The 18,640-nt window shown below is 41.1% G+C and overlaps 1 protein-coding gene across 1 annotated transcript; it reads right to left on the bottom strand.

Moving 5' to 3' along the window:
* Window positions 1-360: 360 nt before the first annotated feature.
* Window positions 361-2,277, bottom strand: LOC113290817. Its single transcript, XM_026540410.1, has 3 exons — window positions 2,121-2,277; window positions 1,365-1,988; window positions 361-1,265 (listed from the first exon to the last, which is right to left on the bottom strand). The coding sequence occupies exons 1-3, from the start codon at window positions 2,275-2,277 to the stop codon at window positions 361-363; spliced, it is 1,686 nt and encodes a 561-aa protein (XP_026396195.1).
* Between the last annotated feature and the right edge of the window lie 16,363 nt (window positions 2,278-18,640).

Here is an 18,640-nt window from a genome sequence, read left to right as displayed (position 1 = left end):
TGCGTCTAAAGGATCGCTAATACTATTAATGGTAAAGGTATTCTCAACTAGAGAATCAATCATGCATATGGATTCATAGTGTTCAGGGTCCGGTGGGGCTTGTAATGCCTTAAAAACGTTCACCGAGATTTTCTGATTCCCAAAAGAAAATTCTACTAGGCCAGTTTGACTGGCTAGAAATGGACGACCTAGGATGATTGGGATATTGATATCTTGATTAGAGACAAGTTGAGAGTCTAAAATCACAAAGTCAACAGGATAAATAAATTTTTCTACCTGAACCAAAACGTCTTCAATAATTCCACGTGGGATTTTGACTGACCTATCGGCTAACTGTAGTGTTATCCTAGTTGGTTTCATCTACCCTAGTCCAAGTTGTTCATATACCGAGAAAGGTAAAAGATTCACACTAGCCCTAAGATCTAATAGAGCATTGTCTATAGTTTGGCTACCTATGACACATGTGACAGTAGGACAATCGGGATCTTTAAATTTGACTGGGTACTTTTGTGAGATTATGGAACTAACTTGTTGGGTCAAAAATGCCTTTTTATGGACATTAACATCTCTCTTGACGGTGCACATCTCTTTTAGGAACTTGGCCATAGCCGGTACATGTTTTATTGCATCTAACAAGGGTAGGTTGACCTTAACTTGCTTAAAGATGTCTAAGATTTCAGCATATGTACTAGACTTTTTCTTAGCGAGTCTTTGAGGAAATGGTGCAGGTGGTATGTACACTCTCTCAGGGATATCTTCCTCACTTGGACTCTTAGAACTATCGGTCCCATTAGGGTCTTTGGACGAAGTTTGGTCAACTACGGTCTCATTTTCAGCTGGACTACTATCCTTGGGTGGTTCTACCGAGTTCTCTAGAGTTTTACCACTCCTAAGGGTGATAATTGCTTTAATATGTTCATTGTGGTTAGAACTACCCGATCGATTACCCTGGTTAACTCCTTTAGGATTTGGAGTCGTTTGGCTAGGAAATGTCCAGTCCTCCCTATCATTTAACCGTCTCGAAAGTTGACTTATTTGAATCTCTAAGTTGCTAATAGCTTGGGCATTGTTTTGCTGGTTACGCTGACTCATTAGGACAAAGTCATCGAACTTTTGGTTTCTTTGGGCAGCACTTTGAGCTAAAAGTTTAAGATACTCCTCTAAAGATATGAACCTATGATCCACTGAGCTTGGTTCTTGGGCTTGAGTTTGGTTCCTATGAAAACCTGGTGGTGGGTTGCTAGATGGGCCACCTTGATGGGTACCTTTAGACCACGAGAAATTAGGGTTATGTCTCCAACCAGGGTTATAAGTATTAGAGTATGGGTCAAACTTGGGTCGACCCTCATATTTAGAGTTCATACCACCATGTAGGACACTAACCTGGTCACGGGTAGTTTCATTAGGGTAAAAAAGGAGACAATGAGGTCCAATATGAGTTTGATCACCATAAATGGTACATGGATAGGTTCTGGGCTCACTGTTACAGCTCATAGTATGGTTTGACCCTTGGTTCATCTCTAAGGCCTCTAGACGCCTAAGGATATCAGACCCATTATCAACTCTATTGGCCCTATGGATAGGGTTCCTAGTTATTTCGGGCTCCCTCATTGAAGCCCATTTACGAGTCTTTTCAGCTAACTCTATGAACTCGTCAAAACATTCATATGGGCCTTGATGGGTGAATTCTACACCACTAATTGTTTCTACCTGCATTCTGGTCTCACTATCAAGGCCCTCGTATAAGATTTGGGCCATGTGGGCTTTATCAAAGCCGTGATGTGGGCATCGGTATAACAATTCATTAAACCTTTCTACATAATCGTGTAAGTGTTCACCTAATTTCTTCTTAAAGGTTTGGATAGACTGTCGAACAACAGCAGTCTTATGGTGTGGGTAGAATTTCTTAACGAAAACCTCTACAAGTCCATCCCAAGTAGTGATTGTTTTAGAGGGAATGATAAGATACCACTCACCGGCTCTTTCTTCTAGGGAAAAAGGAAACTAACGCAACCTAACATCGTCTTTTGTGACATTCAGATAACTCATGGTGTCACAAATCATCTCAAAGTCCCGGATATGGGTATACGGGTTCTCATTTTCTATCCCCCTAAACTTACGTAGCATGCTAAATGTCCCAGGTTTAATATCAAACTTAACGTTAGTGGCCGGTAAAACAACCCCAGGTTCACGCATCACTCTAGACGGGTTCAAACGGTCCCTAAGGAGTTTAACTGGGACCTCAACATCCTTTATTTCATCATTTTCATTAACCATTTCGTCAAAATAGAAGTACTGCCTAAATCGATGTAACGGGTCGGACTCAAACTAAAAATATCGTTTTCCACAAGTCTATCTCCTACCTGTTTCCAACATCGCATACACAAGCAAGAATACTAGTGAAGCAAGAAAATCGTGCACATGCAAATGTTGGGGTTCACTAAATTAGGTAAGCTTGGGTTACCTACAGTCAAAGACTGGTCACAGGTACTGGGCTGAGGTTTGTGGTGTTTCGGATGATAACGCCCAAAGGGTTCACCGTACTAAACCACGTGTCTTCCTAAGAATCGGTGATCTGACGATGCAGTTGGTGTGTGCAACGTGTATTTTTTAATTTTTTTTAATTTTTTTTTTATAAAAAATTTTATACAAAAGGAAATAAAATAAAAAATATAGGGTTTTGTTACTTACTTCTTTTGGTAGGCAATTCCACAATAAATGTAGAAAATTACCTGCACAACAAAAATAAGAAAAATACCCAAGTAAAATCAAAGAAAGAATAATAAAAAAATACTAAGAGAATAAAAGAAAAGAAAAGAAAAATATAAACCTAACCTAAAGGCAAGTCTCCGTCGGCGGCGCCAAAAGCTGATGTAGTTTTTACAAGTGGTAAGAAAGATTCGTTGCTCGGACTATTTTGAAGATTTGGTTTAAGATTAACTAATGAAAATACTAAGACAAACTAATTAAAATTTATTTTTGATTTATCAAGGAGAGAAGATTCTAGGGTTTTGGATTCCACTACTTCCAATATTTGTAAACTCAATAACAATTTCTTTGACAAATACTCCTACTTTACTCAAAACAGTTTCGAACCCAATCTCATGCTTTGGAAGATAAAACGTTACAAGCTCTTTTTTTATGACTCTTTTCACTATACTAAGGCCTAATTCTCCTTCTCTTATAAAAGAACGGTAGAAACTACTCAAAACAGTTATTACGAAGCATGTAAAGAAGAGAAAATTTTAGACAAATTAAAAGCACAATTTTGGAGTATTTATTGTCAAAGAAAATAATTACTAAAATTCACTCATCAAAAATAGTTTCCTCCAAAACCCTAGAAAAGAAATTTAGCTACTCATAGATCGAGAAGTGGAGAAAATTTCATTAATCATTGTATTCAAAAAGATGTAAATAAGCTTATAATAATTCTGCAATCGCTAAAGATTTCTAGCTACGGAAACTGAGCAATGCAGCTACGAAAGATGGTTGCTAAAGATCTTTTACAACTGAATAGTAAACGATGTATGCCTTCTGTTGTTGTAGAACGATATTGTTCTGCGACTTTTTCTGCCAGACTATTGTTCTTCGTGAACTAGGTTTGCAGCAGCAGATGACTTTCTGAAACTTTGGTTTCTCAATTCCTAAGCAAACTATTCTATCCCAGAGAAAAAGATCTCCTCCTATGTCTTCACCCCACTCCTATTTATATACGCTGAAAACCTTTTGCCCAAGAAATCTCAATCGAATCTCCCTTTTATCTTCTCTTTTCTTTCACCGGAGGTCAAGGGATTTTCTTCCCTTTTTATCTTTCTACGTGTCTCTGGACAATGAACGTTTCCTGAATATCTTTAAGCAATCAATATCTTTCCATATTTCTCACGTACTTATCAAACTCCGAAATTTTCTTTCCTTCCCCGTTTTCATATGATACCAAATATACAAAGATTTAGTTCCCCTTTTGGTTCCCTAACACGTACTCTAGCTTCCTTATTAGATATATTCGAATCTTGGCAGTTTATCTCCTCTCCTTGCCGTACGTACTTCACATGCATAACCTAAAACTACGTGAAACAATCCTTCTCCTTGGAATTAAAGCCCATTACTAATCCTGTTTATCATTAACAGGCCGATACTAACCCAAACTGAAAGAATTTCGGCCAATACGATCCAGAGAAACACGCTCGTGAACTCGAGAAATACATCTCACTATGTTGCTTCAGTTCCACGATTTCGACCAATTTTAGACAAATCAATAGCCATTACCATCTCAATTTATCTCATACAATTTATCCCAAACTGATTCCATCCATTGAGTCTCTCTCAACAACTTGAAATCTCGAACCCCAATTCTGCCGGAACTGGTTTGCTTCAAATCCATGATTATAGACAATTTCTGTTGAAAATGAACTCATTACCAGTCCTGTTAGGCCAAAGTGAAGATACCCATTGAATTTCAGCGCTTTAATCTCTTCCTAAGACCTCTAAAAATCGAACCCTAGTTCTGGCAGTTTGAAGAACACTTCCCGCCAAGTTTCAGGTTCAAATGAAGAAGATGACCTGCCCCTTAACCAATTCCGGCGTCCCTTTAGCAATTTGGGGTACATTTACCAATTCATGGGGGTGCAAATAGCACTTTATGGGGTATAAATAGTAATTTTGGGCTGTACATGGTAGAATTTCTTGGGCGCCTTTATAAACTCTTCTGGGACATTTCTGGGGGTGCCTTTAACACTTTCATGGGTGCCTTTAGTAGTTTCTCGATCAACCATCTCTTACCTCTCATATTTCACCTCTTTTCTTCAATTTTTATACATCACTAAGGTTGTCATGCTTTTCAGACAAAACTTGCATCACTAAAGCCGACATGCCTTTCAGATAGAAAAGAAGTAAATAATGAGAAATAAGTCGCCTCCAACAGCAGTTGCACATAAAATGACAATTTAACCCCTTTTAAGCGACGTTTCTTCTTCTTTTGCTCCAAAGTACCTAAAACTCAAAATCAAACATAAAATACATAATTTACAAGAAAACTTAGCAAAGAAAGCATAAGCAATAGATAAATATCAAGGCTATTTAGGCACCTATCAGAAGGACATGGCTTCCACTCAGAAGGAGGTACTTGTTTTTCTCAAGACGCTAACGGAGCGGCTACCACAGGAATCGCGCCAGCCAGAGTTAATGAGGGACACCTCCAATACCCCTGGCGCCGGCACCTCGGCAGGGCGTACCTTTGTAGGCGAGGAGACTTGCGCCTGAACCTCGGTGGAGAGAAATCAACCATCCAATTTTGTCACACGAGAAGATTTGGAGCGACTTCTTCGGAATCGAGACAAAAGCGATTCTATGGACGTACATCAACATCAACCCCCGTATCCTCCTGAAGTACAAAGAATTCCTCTTCCAAGGGGGTACTCTTCCCCTCAATTCTCTCTATATGATGGCATCGGTAATGCTCGTGAACATGTCTCCCGATTCTTGGACTCCCTGGGGGGAGCACAAATATAATCACGTTCTCAGTCTGAGGGAATTTTCGAAGTCACTTACTGGAAGAGCATACACATGGTACAACAGCATTGCGCCATGCAGCATTTCCAACTGGTGTGACATGGTTACAGCTTTCTACAAGAAGTACTTCTTTGTATCTGAGCAAATTACATTCTCAGATCTAGGAAGGATGTTCCAACGAAACAACGAACATCCGAATGATTTTGTCAAAGGGTTCAGGATTCAAGCGCTGGATTGTCACGACCCAAACGTGACCGAGCAGCAATTGGTGGATTCTTGCATCAATGGCATGGTTCCCATCTACCGCGCCTTATTAGAGAATCTGCGATGCCAGAAATTCTATGAACTTCAGGAAGCTGCTAAACGGTCGGCCACAACAGCACCAGCATTGTTGGAAAGAACCAGGCCAACCAGAGGCGAGGACGCACGCGAAACTTGAGGAAATAAACGCCTCATCAATAAACAATACAACACTAGTCCCTCCTCTGTGGGCGTGGTAGATGAAGGAGGAAAAAGTAAGGCCCCAGCGGCAGAACATCAATCCAAGCGTGCAGCGCCAGCACGACGGGCAGCTCCGCCACGGAAGACCGCCGCTAAAGCTCCCATGCGACAACAATAAGCTGGAGAAAATGTCTTAGATTTCCCGTTCCCAATCGAGGAAGTGATTGAACTCTTGGAGGCGTGGATCCAAGACGGCGCCATCATACTACCTCCTACCATGCGCCCACCAACCGAAGCGTAAATGGAAAACCCAAATATTGCCGCTACCATAGGTTTGTCCACCACCCGACCAGTGACTGCAATAGGCTAAAACGTATCTTCAAGAAAAAGGTAGAAGCATGGGAGCTTCAACTAGGCAATGAGGGAGTTCATAGAGATCCACTTCCAGTCAGGAGTTGCATGGTCTTTGGGAACTATGTACACGAGACTTTGAAATCCATGATGCAGCGTGTGTGCGAAATTCTCTATCTTTCCAAGACACAGCGTCAAGATATCTTCACGGCCCTTAATCGTGTTGTATCGGGCAAACGACTTTTTCCTATTACGAAAGCCACGCCAGGATCCCAAGCTCTCCCAGGAAACGGTGCTGAATAATACAACTGGGGACTGCTGACCACGGTTTATCTGAGGGACGCCGAGCTCCATAGCACATTGATCGACGCGGCCTCTGACTTCAAAATTGTTACCATCGGAAATATGAGAGCTGCGGGAATTTCGAAGCAGGAGGCTACCCGCTCCCCAATCGTGGTCAAGAATTCGGAAGGGAAGCAATGAACGCATACGGCTACATTAACCTCGAGATCAAGGTAGGAGATTCTCTAACACACGGGAAGTTCCACATCGTCAAAGAATGCCTCAAATATGACATGATTCTGGGACGCTCGTGGGTAGATGGAAATAAAGCAAAGTTGGGTGTATCTCCTTTGTCGGTGTCCATGCCGGAAAGAATCTCCAACATGCCATCCAATCCGGAAGATTATCTGTTGTCGTACCAACAATTTACCAGTGTAACCCGTCTATCTGAAGAGAGCCCGTCGACGTTCGCCCACAGATTCCGGGCACAAGTAAGTCTTATTGAACAACCATTTCAGCAATCAACCACCATTCCTCTCGTCCAGGCTCGGGGACTTGATCTGACCCTCATCCCAGGCGGCACTAAGAGATGTGAATGGGATGCCGGACCTTTCAAGTGTTTCGTCGAGAACATGGAGAATGTCTTAGTTAAGAATAACGAATCTGAAAGTCGAGTAGCCGTGCAGCATCAAAACCCCTTTCAGGTTGGAGATATGATGTTGAAAATTTCTGCTCAGCCTCCTTCGTCCGACTCTACGGGCGAACCATACTTAGTAGCAGAATTTATCCTGGGAATCTACTTCAAGCTCATCAATACCGACAAGTTGGAATGTGTAGTAATACGCGCCCGCTGGCTCAAACTCTTCCAAGCTTGAAAACGTCACGCTACCTCTCACCCCAAAAATTTTCTTAGTATTTCCTTCGTCATTTTCCCTTTTCACTCAATATTTGTATTTCCTCCAAAATGAGTGCACCACTTGCATTCTTAATTAGGGTTTTCAATTTCTAGTAAAAGCACACTTTTCCCTTCAAATAAGTTATCTGAATCTAGAAAGAAAAGTACCAAATAAATCCCTAACCATCATAAAACCATTGTCCATCAAATCACAACCAGAAAAGCTGAAACCCTACAAGAAATACCTTATTCGAAATCTCCAAAGGGAAGAATATACAAGAAATCATCAGGTGGCAGAACAAATATCTTTTTCAAGAATATTTGGCTTCAAATCCCGTCTGACGCTCCTTTATGCCTCGGAATATTTAACGACGATGCTACTAAAATAGAGAGCCAAGAAACAGGTTGGTCAAATCTTTAACCATCGTTGTTATTTCCCCTGTTTTAAGTTACTATGGATGATGTCAGCATTCAGAGATATCGGCTGCGAAATTAGCAGGCTGGCTAACACCTGTGGCAAAATTTCCACCCACACTATTTATGTACGGCGTCTGTCCATCTACTGGGTGGCCAGGAGGGTTGAGAAACTTATTTTCGCGTGAGGGGTTTGGATCTTTTCGAACATAAGGTTTTATTAATTCATTTAGAGATGTGAAACCATAAAAGCTGAATAAATGGAATGTTACTTGGCGAAACCCTAACTCCGCTATGAAACAAGAAACTGAAAATGAATTTTTGAAATATCAAAACGGCTACACGCCCAGGAGAAATAGCAAAAGTGAAAAAATTGGTCATCAATGGCAGATGCCTGGATCAACAACGCCTCCATAAAATCTCTTTCAAGCACTTCCCCCAGCACTCTCTCCGGCCGCAAACATTCCATACAGAAGTCGCCTCAACAGCAGCGACTCCAGCCTTCCATCCAGAAGCCGCCTCAGCAGCAACAACCTCAGCATCCCACCCAGATGCCGCCTCGGCAGCAACAACTTCCGTATCCTGTACGACATTCATTTCAACAACAGTCCCAGCATATGTCTCCATGGTTTCTCCAACGGATCCAACACATGTCGCCACCGCCTCCCCGTCTGCCTTGAAGGCACCCTCATCGGTTGCTCCAACGTCCCCGACAGCAGTTTCGGCGTCCACTCTAGAAGCTGCTTCAGTTTCGTAAACCGCGTCGACATCTTCCTCAAGAGCTTTTCCAGCAGCTTCCTTAGGATGCCCGGTTCGTCCGCATTAGAATCAAGGATTACAACACCATCCTGGACAGAGAAATTAAACTGGCTCTCACCTATGAATTTCATGGACTCAGCCTTCCTCCGTTTCAACCGAGAGGCGAATCGTTCAGCCCTAGCACTGGGTTGTACAGAAGCTTCATTACTCTGAGATCTCCCAAAGCGCTGGGGCACTTCATCATGTCTCCACTTTTCCTTTATATCCACCGAAGCCATGAAAGTCTTAACACGCATCCAAACTCTGCATAGATAGGTGAAAGGCATGCCTTGTATAATCGCGCCAGCCTCACGAAACAGGGAACCAATTCTATCTAATACCTACTCATGAGAAGAAAGCTGGGTTTTTTCGACTTTAAAATTTCTCTCCGAAAAGTGAGAGGTACGATCGTCACTGGAAGATCCCATTATGTACTACAAAAAAAATAAATTACCATGTCTGCACCGGCAATCTACATAATGAAGAAGACAAAATGAAAAGTCAGAGGAGAAGAAACACGAGACAGTACCTGTGAGGAGGATGGGCCCGATTTTATGATACTCTATATGAACAAAAGATTCAAGATCACCTCTTATATTCAACAGATTGATGAAGCCTGATAAAGGAAACCCTTTTTCCAGCCGTGAATTAAGGCTCCGAATGCGTGATACCAGCTGGATTAGATATTTTTCTATACGGGATAATTAGGGTTTGACATCCAAGTCAGCAGCCATCCCTACCATTCTGTGACTTAGCCAGCGTCATCTTTCTGCTCCACGTCCAACCAAAGCCAGAGCCAACAGTTCGTGACCAAACCGGCGCCAACAGTCTGCGGCCCAAGCCAGCCATCAATCCGCGACCAAACCGGCGCCAACAGTTTGCGTCCCAATCCAGCGCCAACAGTCCGCGACCAAACCGGCGCCAACAGTCTGCGTCCCAAGCCAGCCATCAGTCCACGACCAAATCGGCGCCAACAGTGTGCGTCCCAAGCCAGCCATCAGTCCGCGACCAAACCGGCGCCAACAACTTGCATCCCAAGCCAACTCCGTCAGTCCGTGGCCAAGCCAACAACACCATCTTCACCAGCCCAAAACGGCACCATCTTAGCCGTTCAAAGCCGCGCCATCTTCACCAGCCAAAAAAACGCCATCTTAGCCATTTAAAGCGGTGTCATCTACCTTTCAGTAGCCAGCAGCGCCATTCACATTTCCATAGCCAGCCAATGCCCGTTCCGCGGACCAAGTCGCAGCGCCACTTCCGACAATCAGTAGCCAAAGATGCAGCATTGATGCTAATATCCTATGGCCAAGCCGAATTTATGCAAAAGCCGCAAAAGCAAGAATCACAGATTCTTCATGCCTCCTGAAAAAGGTTAGACAAATCTTCCTGACAATCTCTTCATGACTTGCCGTTTCGATTTTATCCTTGTCTGTCACCATCTCATGATTACCTCGCAACAACGGCGTTATTCCGAGCTAAGAAGGGGACTTAATGTTGATGGTGGTTTTTAGCTTAGGGTTAAAATTGTAAAACCTTGCATCTGATGTGACGTCACTCTGTAAGGAAACGTAGCTACGAGTGTCAGCCTCTCCACTAGCATACTTATTGAACCGTTCAATATACTTACACGAAATTTACCCATACTGGCGGATGTAGCAACCATCCCAAACACTCTGTAAATTTCGGCACCTCGCCAATACAAGACTCACTGAGTAATTTTCCTGTGTTATGTTCCCCGGCAGAACCCTTAACATCGGTATGGCATGACGGATTTATGTTCGCTCGCAGCAGAGTAGCATGGACCTCCAAGTACCAAAGTTAAGGCCATTGCACAAAATGCTCAGACGGAAAGCATACTGCATTCTGTAAACAAGGATTTTTTTGGCAACATACAAAATCCAGCCAATTATTGTGATAACTCACAAAAACTCATAAACCTGTATAATTTGCAAAAATCAGGGTTTTGCGCCCCGCGCAGTATATTAGACCCCACCAGTCGAAATAATGCTCAAAGAAACCAAGCAATTGATCCGCCACGGATTAACGGGTGCAAAGTCCTGCCCAAAACCATAAAACATGCCCTACTAAAGTTGGTTTCCCAAAACCGTGCCAGACGCGCACATCAGGCGCACATGCCAAACGCGCATGCCAAAACATGCCAGACGCGCACATCAGGCGCACATGCCAAAACATGTCAAACGCGCATACCAGGCGCACATGCCAAACACGCATGCCAAAACATGCCAGACGCGCACATCAGGTGCACATGCCAAACGCGCATGCCAAAACATGCCAGACGCGCACATCAGGCGCACATGACAGACGCGCATGCCAAAACATGCTAGACACGCATACCAGGCGCACATGCTAAACGCGCATGCCAAAACATGCCAGACGCGCATACCCGGCGCACATGCCAAACACGGACACCTGCCATATGCGGCATACCATATATGCTAATTAGGGTTTCAACATGCCAAACCCTAATTTAGACAGAATTTCCACACCAACGTGCCAGTGGCCATGGCTACGCCAGGCGCTACCGTGTCATCCATGCAGCGATACCGCTGGCGCGCATTAAAGGCGCCACTGCCTACAGAAGGTAGCCATAATCGACGGCTACCCTTCCTCTTGAGATGCAATCTCATCCATCCAAGTTTGCCACCAAACTGATAGTCTTGTGGCAACTTTTAGGCAACCAGACGCCTAAATTCAGCGGCCATGGCTACGCCAGGCGCCACTTGCACCACTGCGCCACTGGCATGCAAGAGCCGTGCCAGCCATGTCGCCAAACCCTAACCTTGGCCACGGCTCCAAACCCTAATTTTGGCCGTGACGCCAAACCCTAATTTCGGCCACAGTGCCAAACCTTAATTTGGTCACGGCACCAAATCCAAACTTTGCACATGCCGCCAAGCCACAGGCGCGGCTTTGCACTTACGCAACCGTGCCAATGGAATGCACGAGTCATGCCGCAACACCGCAGGCACGCGTTAAAGGCGCCATTGCCTACAGAAGGTAGCCATAATTGACGGTTACCCTTCCTCCTGAGATGCGATCTCAGCCATCCAAGTTTACCACCAAACTAACAGACTTGTGGCAACTTTTAGGCGACCAACCTCCTAATCCAGTGGCCAAGGCCACGCCAGGCATCACTTTCACAACCGTGCCACTGGCATGCACGAGATATGCCAGCCATGCCACAATGCCACTGGCGCGCGCTCAAAGCGCCACTATGCCATCATCAGGCGCCAACATAAGATGGCCATAATCAATGGCTACCCTTCCTCATGAGATGCAATCTCAGCCATACAAGTTCGCCACCAAACTGGCAGACTGGCGGCAAGTTTCAGACGACCAGTCAAGACAATCCTAATAGCATCACATGTTATTTTCCTACGATAAGTCTCTTGATTTTGGCTCGCCACACGTAGCAAAGTGCTACATGTTTCCCACGGAAAACACTCGAGACATCAAACATGTCACAAATTGGGGGATACTCATCAGGGTATTGGTCTGGTGGTTTACAGCGTGCGGTATGCAATACTCCGGTTACAGGAAAGTGTCATAAAGAAGGGCGGTTAATAATGGAAAGAAGTAATTGTGTAAACGTATTCTTCATTATGGAAACATAAATTCCAGGTGTTACCCGTTACTCTCTTATTCCACCACTCAATCATTTCTACTTCCTACGAGACCAGGGTACGTTTTGTTGCGACTTGTATAAATAGGTCTCACCTATTTCCACCAAACAACAAGTTTTGGTCAAGAGAACAATACAACATTCAGAAATCACCTAATAGCTTTTCATTCAGCTAGCCAGTCCAATTTTCTGATACAAGTCACAAAACATCCAACTTCCAAGATCAACGATTCTGGTCTCATCACTTTATTTGCTTCCCTCCCTAAGACCAACCCTTCTCCTTCACTTTGTGACCAAATCAAGTTTGGCACGACCATTTCTTGGTGTTAGAGCATTGCTCGGTCAAACTCGCATGTGTTGCTATCTCAAGCATGTTTATCAATGTTAGTGATCAAAACTATAAGTCTTGATTTCTAGTCTATTATAGCTAAGTCTCGGACTAGGATAGAAAGTGTAGTTGAGCTCAAGTACTTCATGGCGATTCATCATACAAGTAGAAGAACTACTCAAGGAACCGGTAGAACTTCTCGACAAAAAGGTATGTGAATACTTGAACTTATCTATCAATCAAAAGTCTATCTACTCTATCTCCTACTCTTTGAGACAAGAAGTCGTATGCTATATATATAGACTTTGATTATGCACATTTGGTATTTCGAGCCGAGTATACCTCGCCTATCTATATCTCGAACTATGAGTTTGTAAGATTTTCGCTTTAACCAAGTTTATCTTTACCATGTGACGAAAGTCATGATATGTTTCAATCATCTTGAAAATTGCTTTGACGAGAAATGGTGTAGTAACTATATAACATCCTCTAAGAATGTTTCAATGATTGAAATGAGAGTTTATATTACATAACCAATGGGGGACATAAGCATTGTTGTGGAAAAACATTTATGTATAAGTCATATTCCTTGAACCAAAGTTTGTGAACTTTGTTGATCAAGAGAACCGGAAGAATAGCGTGAGCCAAGTCCGCGAACTGTCGAAGTTCTCAAACCCGAGAATTTCTGCTGGAGTTGACAAACTACTTGCGTGAAACTAAGTCCGCGAACTCAGTCCGCGAACCGGCGAAGTTCTCATACCCGAGAATTTCTGCTGGAGTTTGTAAACTCTGCCCGGTAACTTAACTCCGCGAACCTTGTCTGCAAACTTGAGAACGTTATATATCTGAAGATGATTTCTGAACTTAAACTTAAAAAGACTAAGGAATGCAGTTTGCAAACCGTGGATATAAAATTTCATGAACCGATTTAAGTGAATCAAATCATATTTGCTTCAATTGTGTCTTGTGTAGTACATGAGATTTCCTTGCAATTGAACAACTCTCTAACTAGTACATTTGAAATCATTTGAACTAGTTATGGTGAAGAAGAACGTGGTTGATATGGAATGCTCATATGCCTAACCTTTTGGTTAACTATTGTTGAACCAACAAGTACATACGTTTGGGTACGATTAACAAACCTAGAAGCGTGCATTGTCAAGTGTATGTAACAAGCTAACTTTTCAATCTAACGGTTGAGAAATATTAGCTTGAATTTAAATCAGGTTTTCATCTAACGATGGATATTGATTGCTTTGTTACCAAGGCAACTTAATTGCAAACCTTGATTTGAAAGACTATGTAAGGGGAACTTTAGTATCTGTGCACTAATCCCCACACCTCAAGTGTGATACTATTTTGCATACTAGAGTTGTTTCTCCTTTAACCTTTGGTTTTCTTCTTCTAAAACCAAGTTAACGACTTAAAGACTTCATTAGGATTGTGAAGCCAGACCGATACTACTTTTATCGTAGTTGTGTGGTATGATCTTGCATCTTCTATCGTACGAGTACAATCAGATTGATTGGCTTGAGATTGATATCTCCGATAGGCAAGATATAAAAAGTAATCACAAACATCTTCATATCATTGTTTGTGATTCCGCAACATCTTGTTTCGCTACCATACGATTAAGATTAATATGAGGTGATTGATAACTCTAGGTTGTTCTTCAAGAATATAAGACCGGATTATCAATTGGTTCCTGCTCACCTTGATTATTATCAAAAGACGGAACAAAACCTTTTAGGGTTTATCTGTGGGAGACAGATCGATCCTTTGATATACTTGTCTGTGTAAGACAGATTTGTTTATTTTCAAGTCTTCGACTTTGGGTCGTAGCAACTCTTGGTTGTGGGTGAGATCAACTAAGGGAATCAAGTGCGCAGTATCTTGCTGGGATCAGAGGCGTATGGAGTACAACTGTACCTTGGATCAGCGGGAGACTGATTGGGGTCCAACTACAGTCCAGTCCGAAGTTAGCTTGGAGTAGGATAATGTCTGTAGCGGCTTAATACAGTGTGTGTTCAATCTGGACTAAGTCCCGGGGTTTTTCTGCATTTGCGGTTTCCTCGTTAACAAAATTTCTGGTGTCTGTGTTATTTCAATTTCCGCATTATATTGTTTTATCTTTATAATTGAAATAATACAAGTTGTGCGTTATATAATCAATTAGAGTAATTCAACCTTTGATTGTTGATTGTCATTGATTGATCCTTGGATATTGGTCTTTGGTACCATCCAAGTTATTCATTGTATTTGATTAGAACTCGCAGTTCCCGCTTGAGTAAATGAAATCAAGAGAGAGATATAAACTCGTTGATATACTTTTAATTGATTGAGTCTTGTTGATTCTCTTAAAAGTATATTCGAGTTTGTCCATACAGATTGCTAAGAGAAATATTGGGTGGTGTTGTTAGACCCCCGCTTTTTCAATTGGTATCAGATCAGGAAAACAGGTTTAAGATCTTACAAGTGTGTGTTAGTAGCAATCTGACTCTATGGACAGAGGTGTTATCTCTATTAACGTACCACTAGTCTTCGATGGCTCTAATTACTAATGTGGAAAATTTCTATGCGAACTTTTCTTCAAGCACGTGATTTTCAATCATGTGTATATGTTGTTAATGGCTATGATGCTCCCGTTGTGGAAGTTGGAGACATAAACGTTCCCAAGAATATTGGTGAATACACTCCTGCTGAGATACTTCCTGCAAAGCAAATTTCCGACAGTTTGAATGCCATCATACATGCCATTACCCCAAATCTTCAGCACCATGTGTCTAATTGCACTAGGTCTAAATATGCTTGGGATATCTTAGAAACCGTATTTGAAGGTGACTCCAGTGAAAAGGAAGCTAGGCTTCAAAACCTTAATTCCGATTGGGAGAACCTTCGTATGGCAGATGAAGATAAATTTGATGAGTTTAATCACAGAGTGTCTGAAATTGTTAATGCATCTTTTGCATTGGGTAAGACTATTCTTGAAAAGGACATTGTGATGAAAATTCTCAGATTGCTGCCATCTAGATACGAGTCTAAGAAGCATTCCATCGTTGAGGGAAATAACCTTGATAATCTTTCCAGAAATACATTGGTTGGAAAGATAAAGATCTTTGATCATGAGCACACATCCAAAATCGGAAAAGATGTTGCCTTTAAAGCACAGAAGAATATTAAATTACTTGATAAAATTAAAAGTGTTTATGTCTCTGAGGATGATCAGTCTGAGGATGATTTTTCGGATGAAGATCTTGACAAACCGGTCTCCTTGATCACAAGACAGTTTAGGGAACTTCTATTGAAGAGAAGTAAACGGTTTTCAAGAGACAAACCTAGGTCGTCAGATAAACCTCACAATCGCGTTCCTCCTAAAAACAGGGATGCTAACGAGGATGATGATGAGGATATGTCACAGTTCTTTAAGTGTAAACGTTTTGGTCATTTTTCAAACGAGTGCCCAAATTGTAGAAAATACACTGGGAACAAAGGTCTTGTTGTAACACTTGATGAGATGTCTGAGATCTATGATTCTGATGAAGATAGGAAATCAAGTGCCGGTCTTCTATATGAAAATATTGATTTTGATAATTGTAGCAATACATATATCAACCTTGATGGTTTCGGTGAAGAAGAGAATCCAATCAAGCTGGAAGAATCTATTGACACATCCTTTGGAAACTCTGTTTGTATTTCAGGATCCACTATGTGTCTAGTTGCATGCATATCTCAGATACCTGAATATTATCCAAGATTGACATGCTCATTTTTGTTCTCAGAAGGGTCATGAACTATCAAGATGTTACAAGTACAAACATCAAGTGAGGCACTCCAACAAACTTCAACGAAGAGCAAATCGATTGGCAAGGAAGCTTAAACTTGCCCAAAAGACCACTGAGGTATGTAGGATTTTATATTCGTCTAAGAAGTTGGTTTCCAAAGAAAAAATAAGACCATTAGAGAATAAGGTATCGTCAAATCACTTTGATAGACAGAAGTCAGAGGATACCTCTCAATAGGAAAATGGTGGACAAATTGTCGTTCACCAAAGCACAAATTAGTTGTGTTGTTTGGTAAATCTTGTCTCATGTTCCTTATCAAAAGAGATAAGATTGCGTACCGCTCAGGCTTTAGGAAAAGTTTTTTTTTCTTAGGTTTGTTTTTCCTGTCTATCAAATAAAGGGTTATTATCGACAATTCTACTCTTTATAGGGTTTAGAGTTGGACGTCCACGAACCTGTTTAAAGGTTGCGAACCCTACATTCCTTTTTCCTCTCTGATATCCTTTATATCTTAAGACTGCTTGATGAGATTGTGAATTCCACTCACAAAAAACCAGTTGTTTATAACTGTTTTCTAAGCATCATGTATTTGGATGGAAAAGATGTCAACATGATTTTTAAGCCATCAATCAAGGAAAAAGAGAAATCTCCAATAACTCCGTCCTTGAAAAGAAAGAGGAGGAATACAAGAAAGCCAAGGGTTGTCCCTTCTAACTCTCAGAAGTTTTCTGATGTTCTTGATGAAATGAAGGAAGTAAGAAAGGAGATTCGTGAAACAAAGGCTTGCGTTTTAAGATCTTTGGAAATTCAGAAATCCCTGGTTCGACATCATCAGCCAAGACGGTTTGTTGATATTAACTCCTATCTCCACGAACCTTATGTTCCAATGGATGTTGATGACAAGGAGTTCGAGAATGATAAAGAATTTCTCAAAGACATTGTTACCTAGCCTGTCTTCTTTTTGGTTTAGTTGGAAGAATAAGTAGTGCTTGGAATATAAATGATTCTGACTACACGTAGCTATTATTTTTCATCTTCTTGTTTCTTTTTAGATTTATTTGTTTAAATTCTAAAACTGTTTGGAGGATAATGTTTTGCAGTATTTAGTCTTTATGATTTGTTATATTACAATTTTTTATGGGATATTGGTGTTTACATACGTGAACTATGTTCGTCCCATACTTTGTCAGAAGTAAAGTCGTTCATGATCGGTATTCACGTATTGATAAAAGAATGAATGAACTTTTGACAAATACAAAATTTAAGCCTATATTATCAAATATTTGATGGGAGATAGGTTAAAATATTTTGTTTACAAGGATTATGTCTATTAATATCGTTATGCAAATAGTGACGGAAAATAGAATGAATCCTTGTGTATTCCGCAGTATTGATCATCCCTGATCCATATTTTATGTATTACTGTGAGGCTCCGTAATGTATCTTATGTTGAGCACTATACAACCAAGTTGATTTTTTAGCTTAGCTGTTGTTCCGTGAGATATGTTATGTCGAGCATATTGAACTAAATTAATCATCTTGTTTGGTTATTTAGTTATTGATTCGTAAGTTTTCTTATGTCGAGCAAAACAAATGACAATTAAATTGATTACTTTTGTGATTAGTTTGGTTGTGTATTCCAATTAGATTAATTATGGTTTCTCTTGCAAATAATCTAGTTGAGTATTTTCGTGTCTCCATAAGTTCTCTTATGTTGAGCATAATCAAATGAATTGATCACTTTTTGTGGTTAATTTGATTGCGTATTCCGATTAAATTAGTCATGGGTTTACTTGTGATTAATTTGATTGAGTTTTTGGATATAGAAAATCATTCTTATGGTTTTTTGTGTCCAATAAAAAATCTTTCTTTTCTTTCGAAATTAAGGTCGCTCTTGTTGTTCCTTCGGGAATGACATCAAATGGGGGAGAGTACTTTTGAACTTGTGCTTAATGGTCATATTGTAAAGACCCTCAAGCTCGTCAACGCTATTAAACTAGTCAAAAGACGTATTAGCCAATAATAATTTGAATTAGTTTAACACGAAGGTTAATTAATAGGAATTAATCTAACAACGATCTAGATGTGAAACTAGTACCGTTGAATAGATATCGAAATAGGCTACTTGAACGTGTCTTTCGGATATCATAAGAAGAAGGAATCATCGGAATAATGAGAAGGGCAAAATAGTCATTTTG

Source organism: Papaver somniferum, chromosome 6 (genome assembly GCF_003573695.1).
Source record: "Papaver somniferum cultivar HN1 chromosome 6, ASM357369v1, whole genome shotgun sequence".
NCBI lineage: Eukaryota > Viridiplantae > Streptophyta > Magnoliopsida > Ranunculales > Papaveraceae > Papaver > Papaver somniferum.
Note: the sequence above shows the minus strand (reverse complement) of the source record. Positions and strands in the feature narration are given on the sequence as shown.

Excerpts from the sequence above, each read along its gene's own strand:
- LOC113290817 (XM_026540410.1), bottom strand. The coding sequence starts at position 2,277 with ATGGTTAATGAAAATGATGAAATAAAGGATGTTGAGGTCCCAGTTAAA. Across the intron at positions 1,989-2,120 it reads TGGGACATTTAGCATGCTAC|AAGAAAGAGCCGGTGAGTGG; the intron begins GTAAGTTTAGGG and ends CTTTTTCCCTAG. Across the intron at positions 1,266-1,364 it reads GGTTAGTGTCCTACATGGTG|GTACCCATCAAGGTGGCCCA; the intron begins GTATGAACTCTA and ends CGTGGTCTAAAG.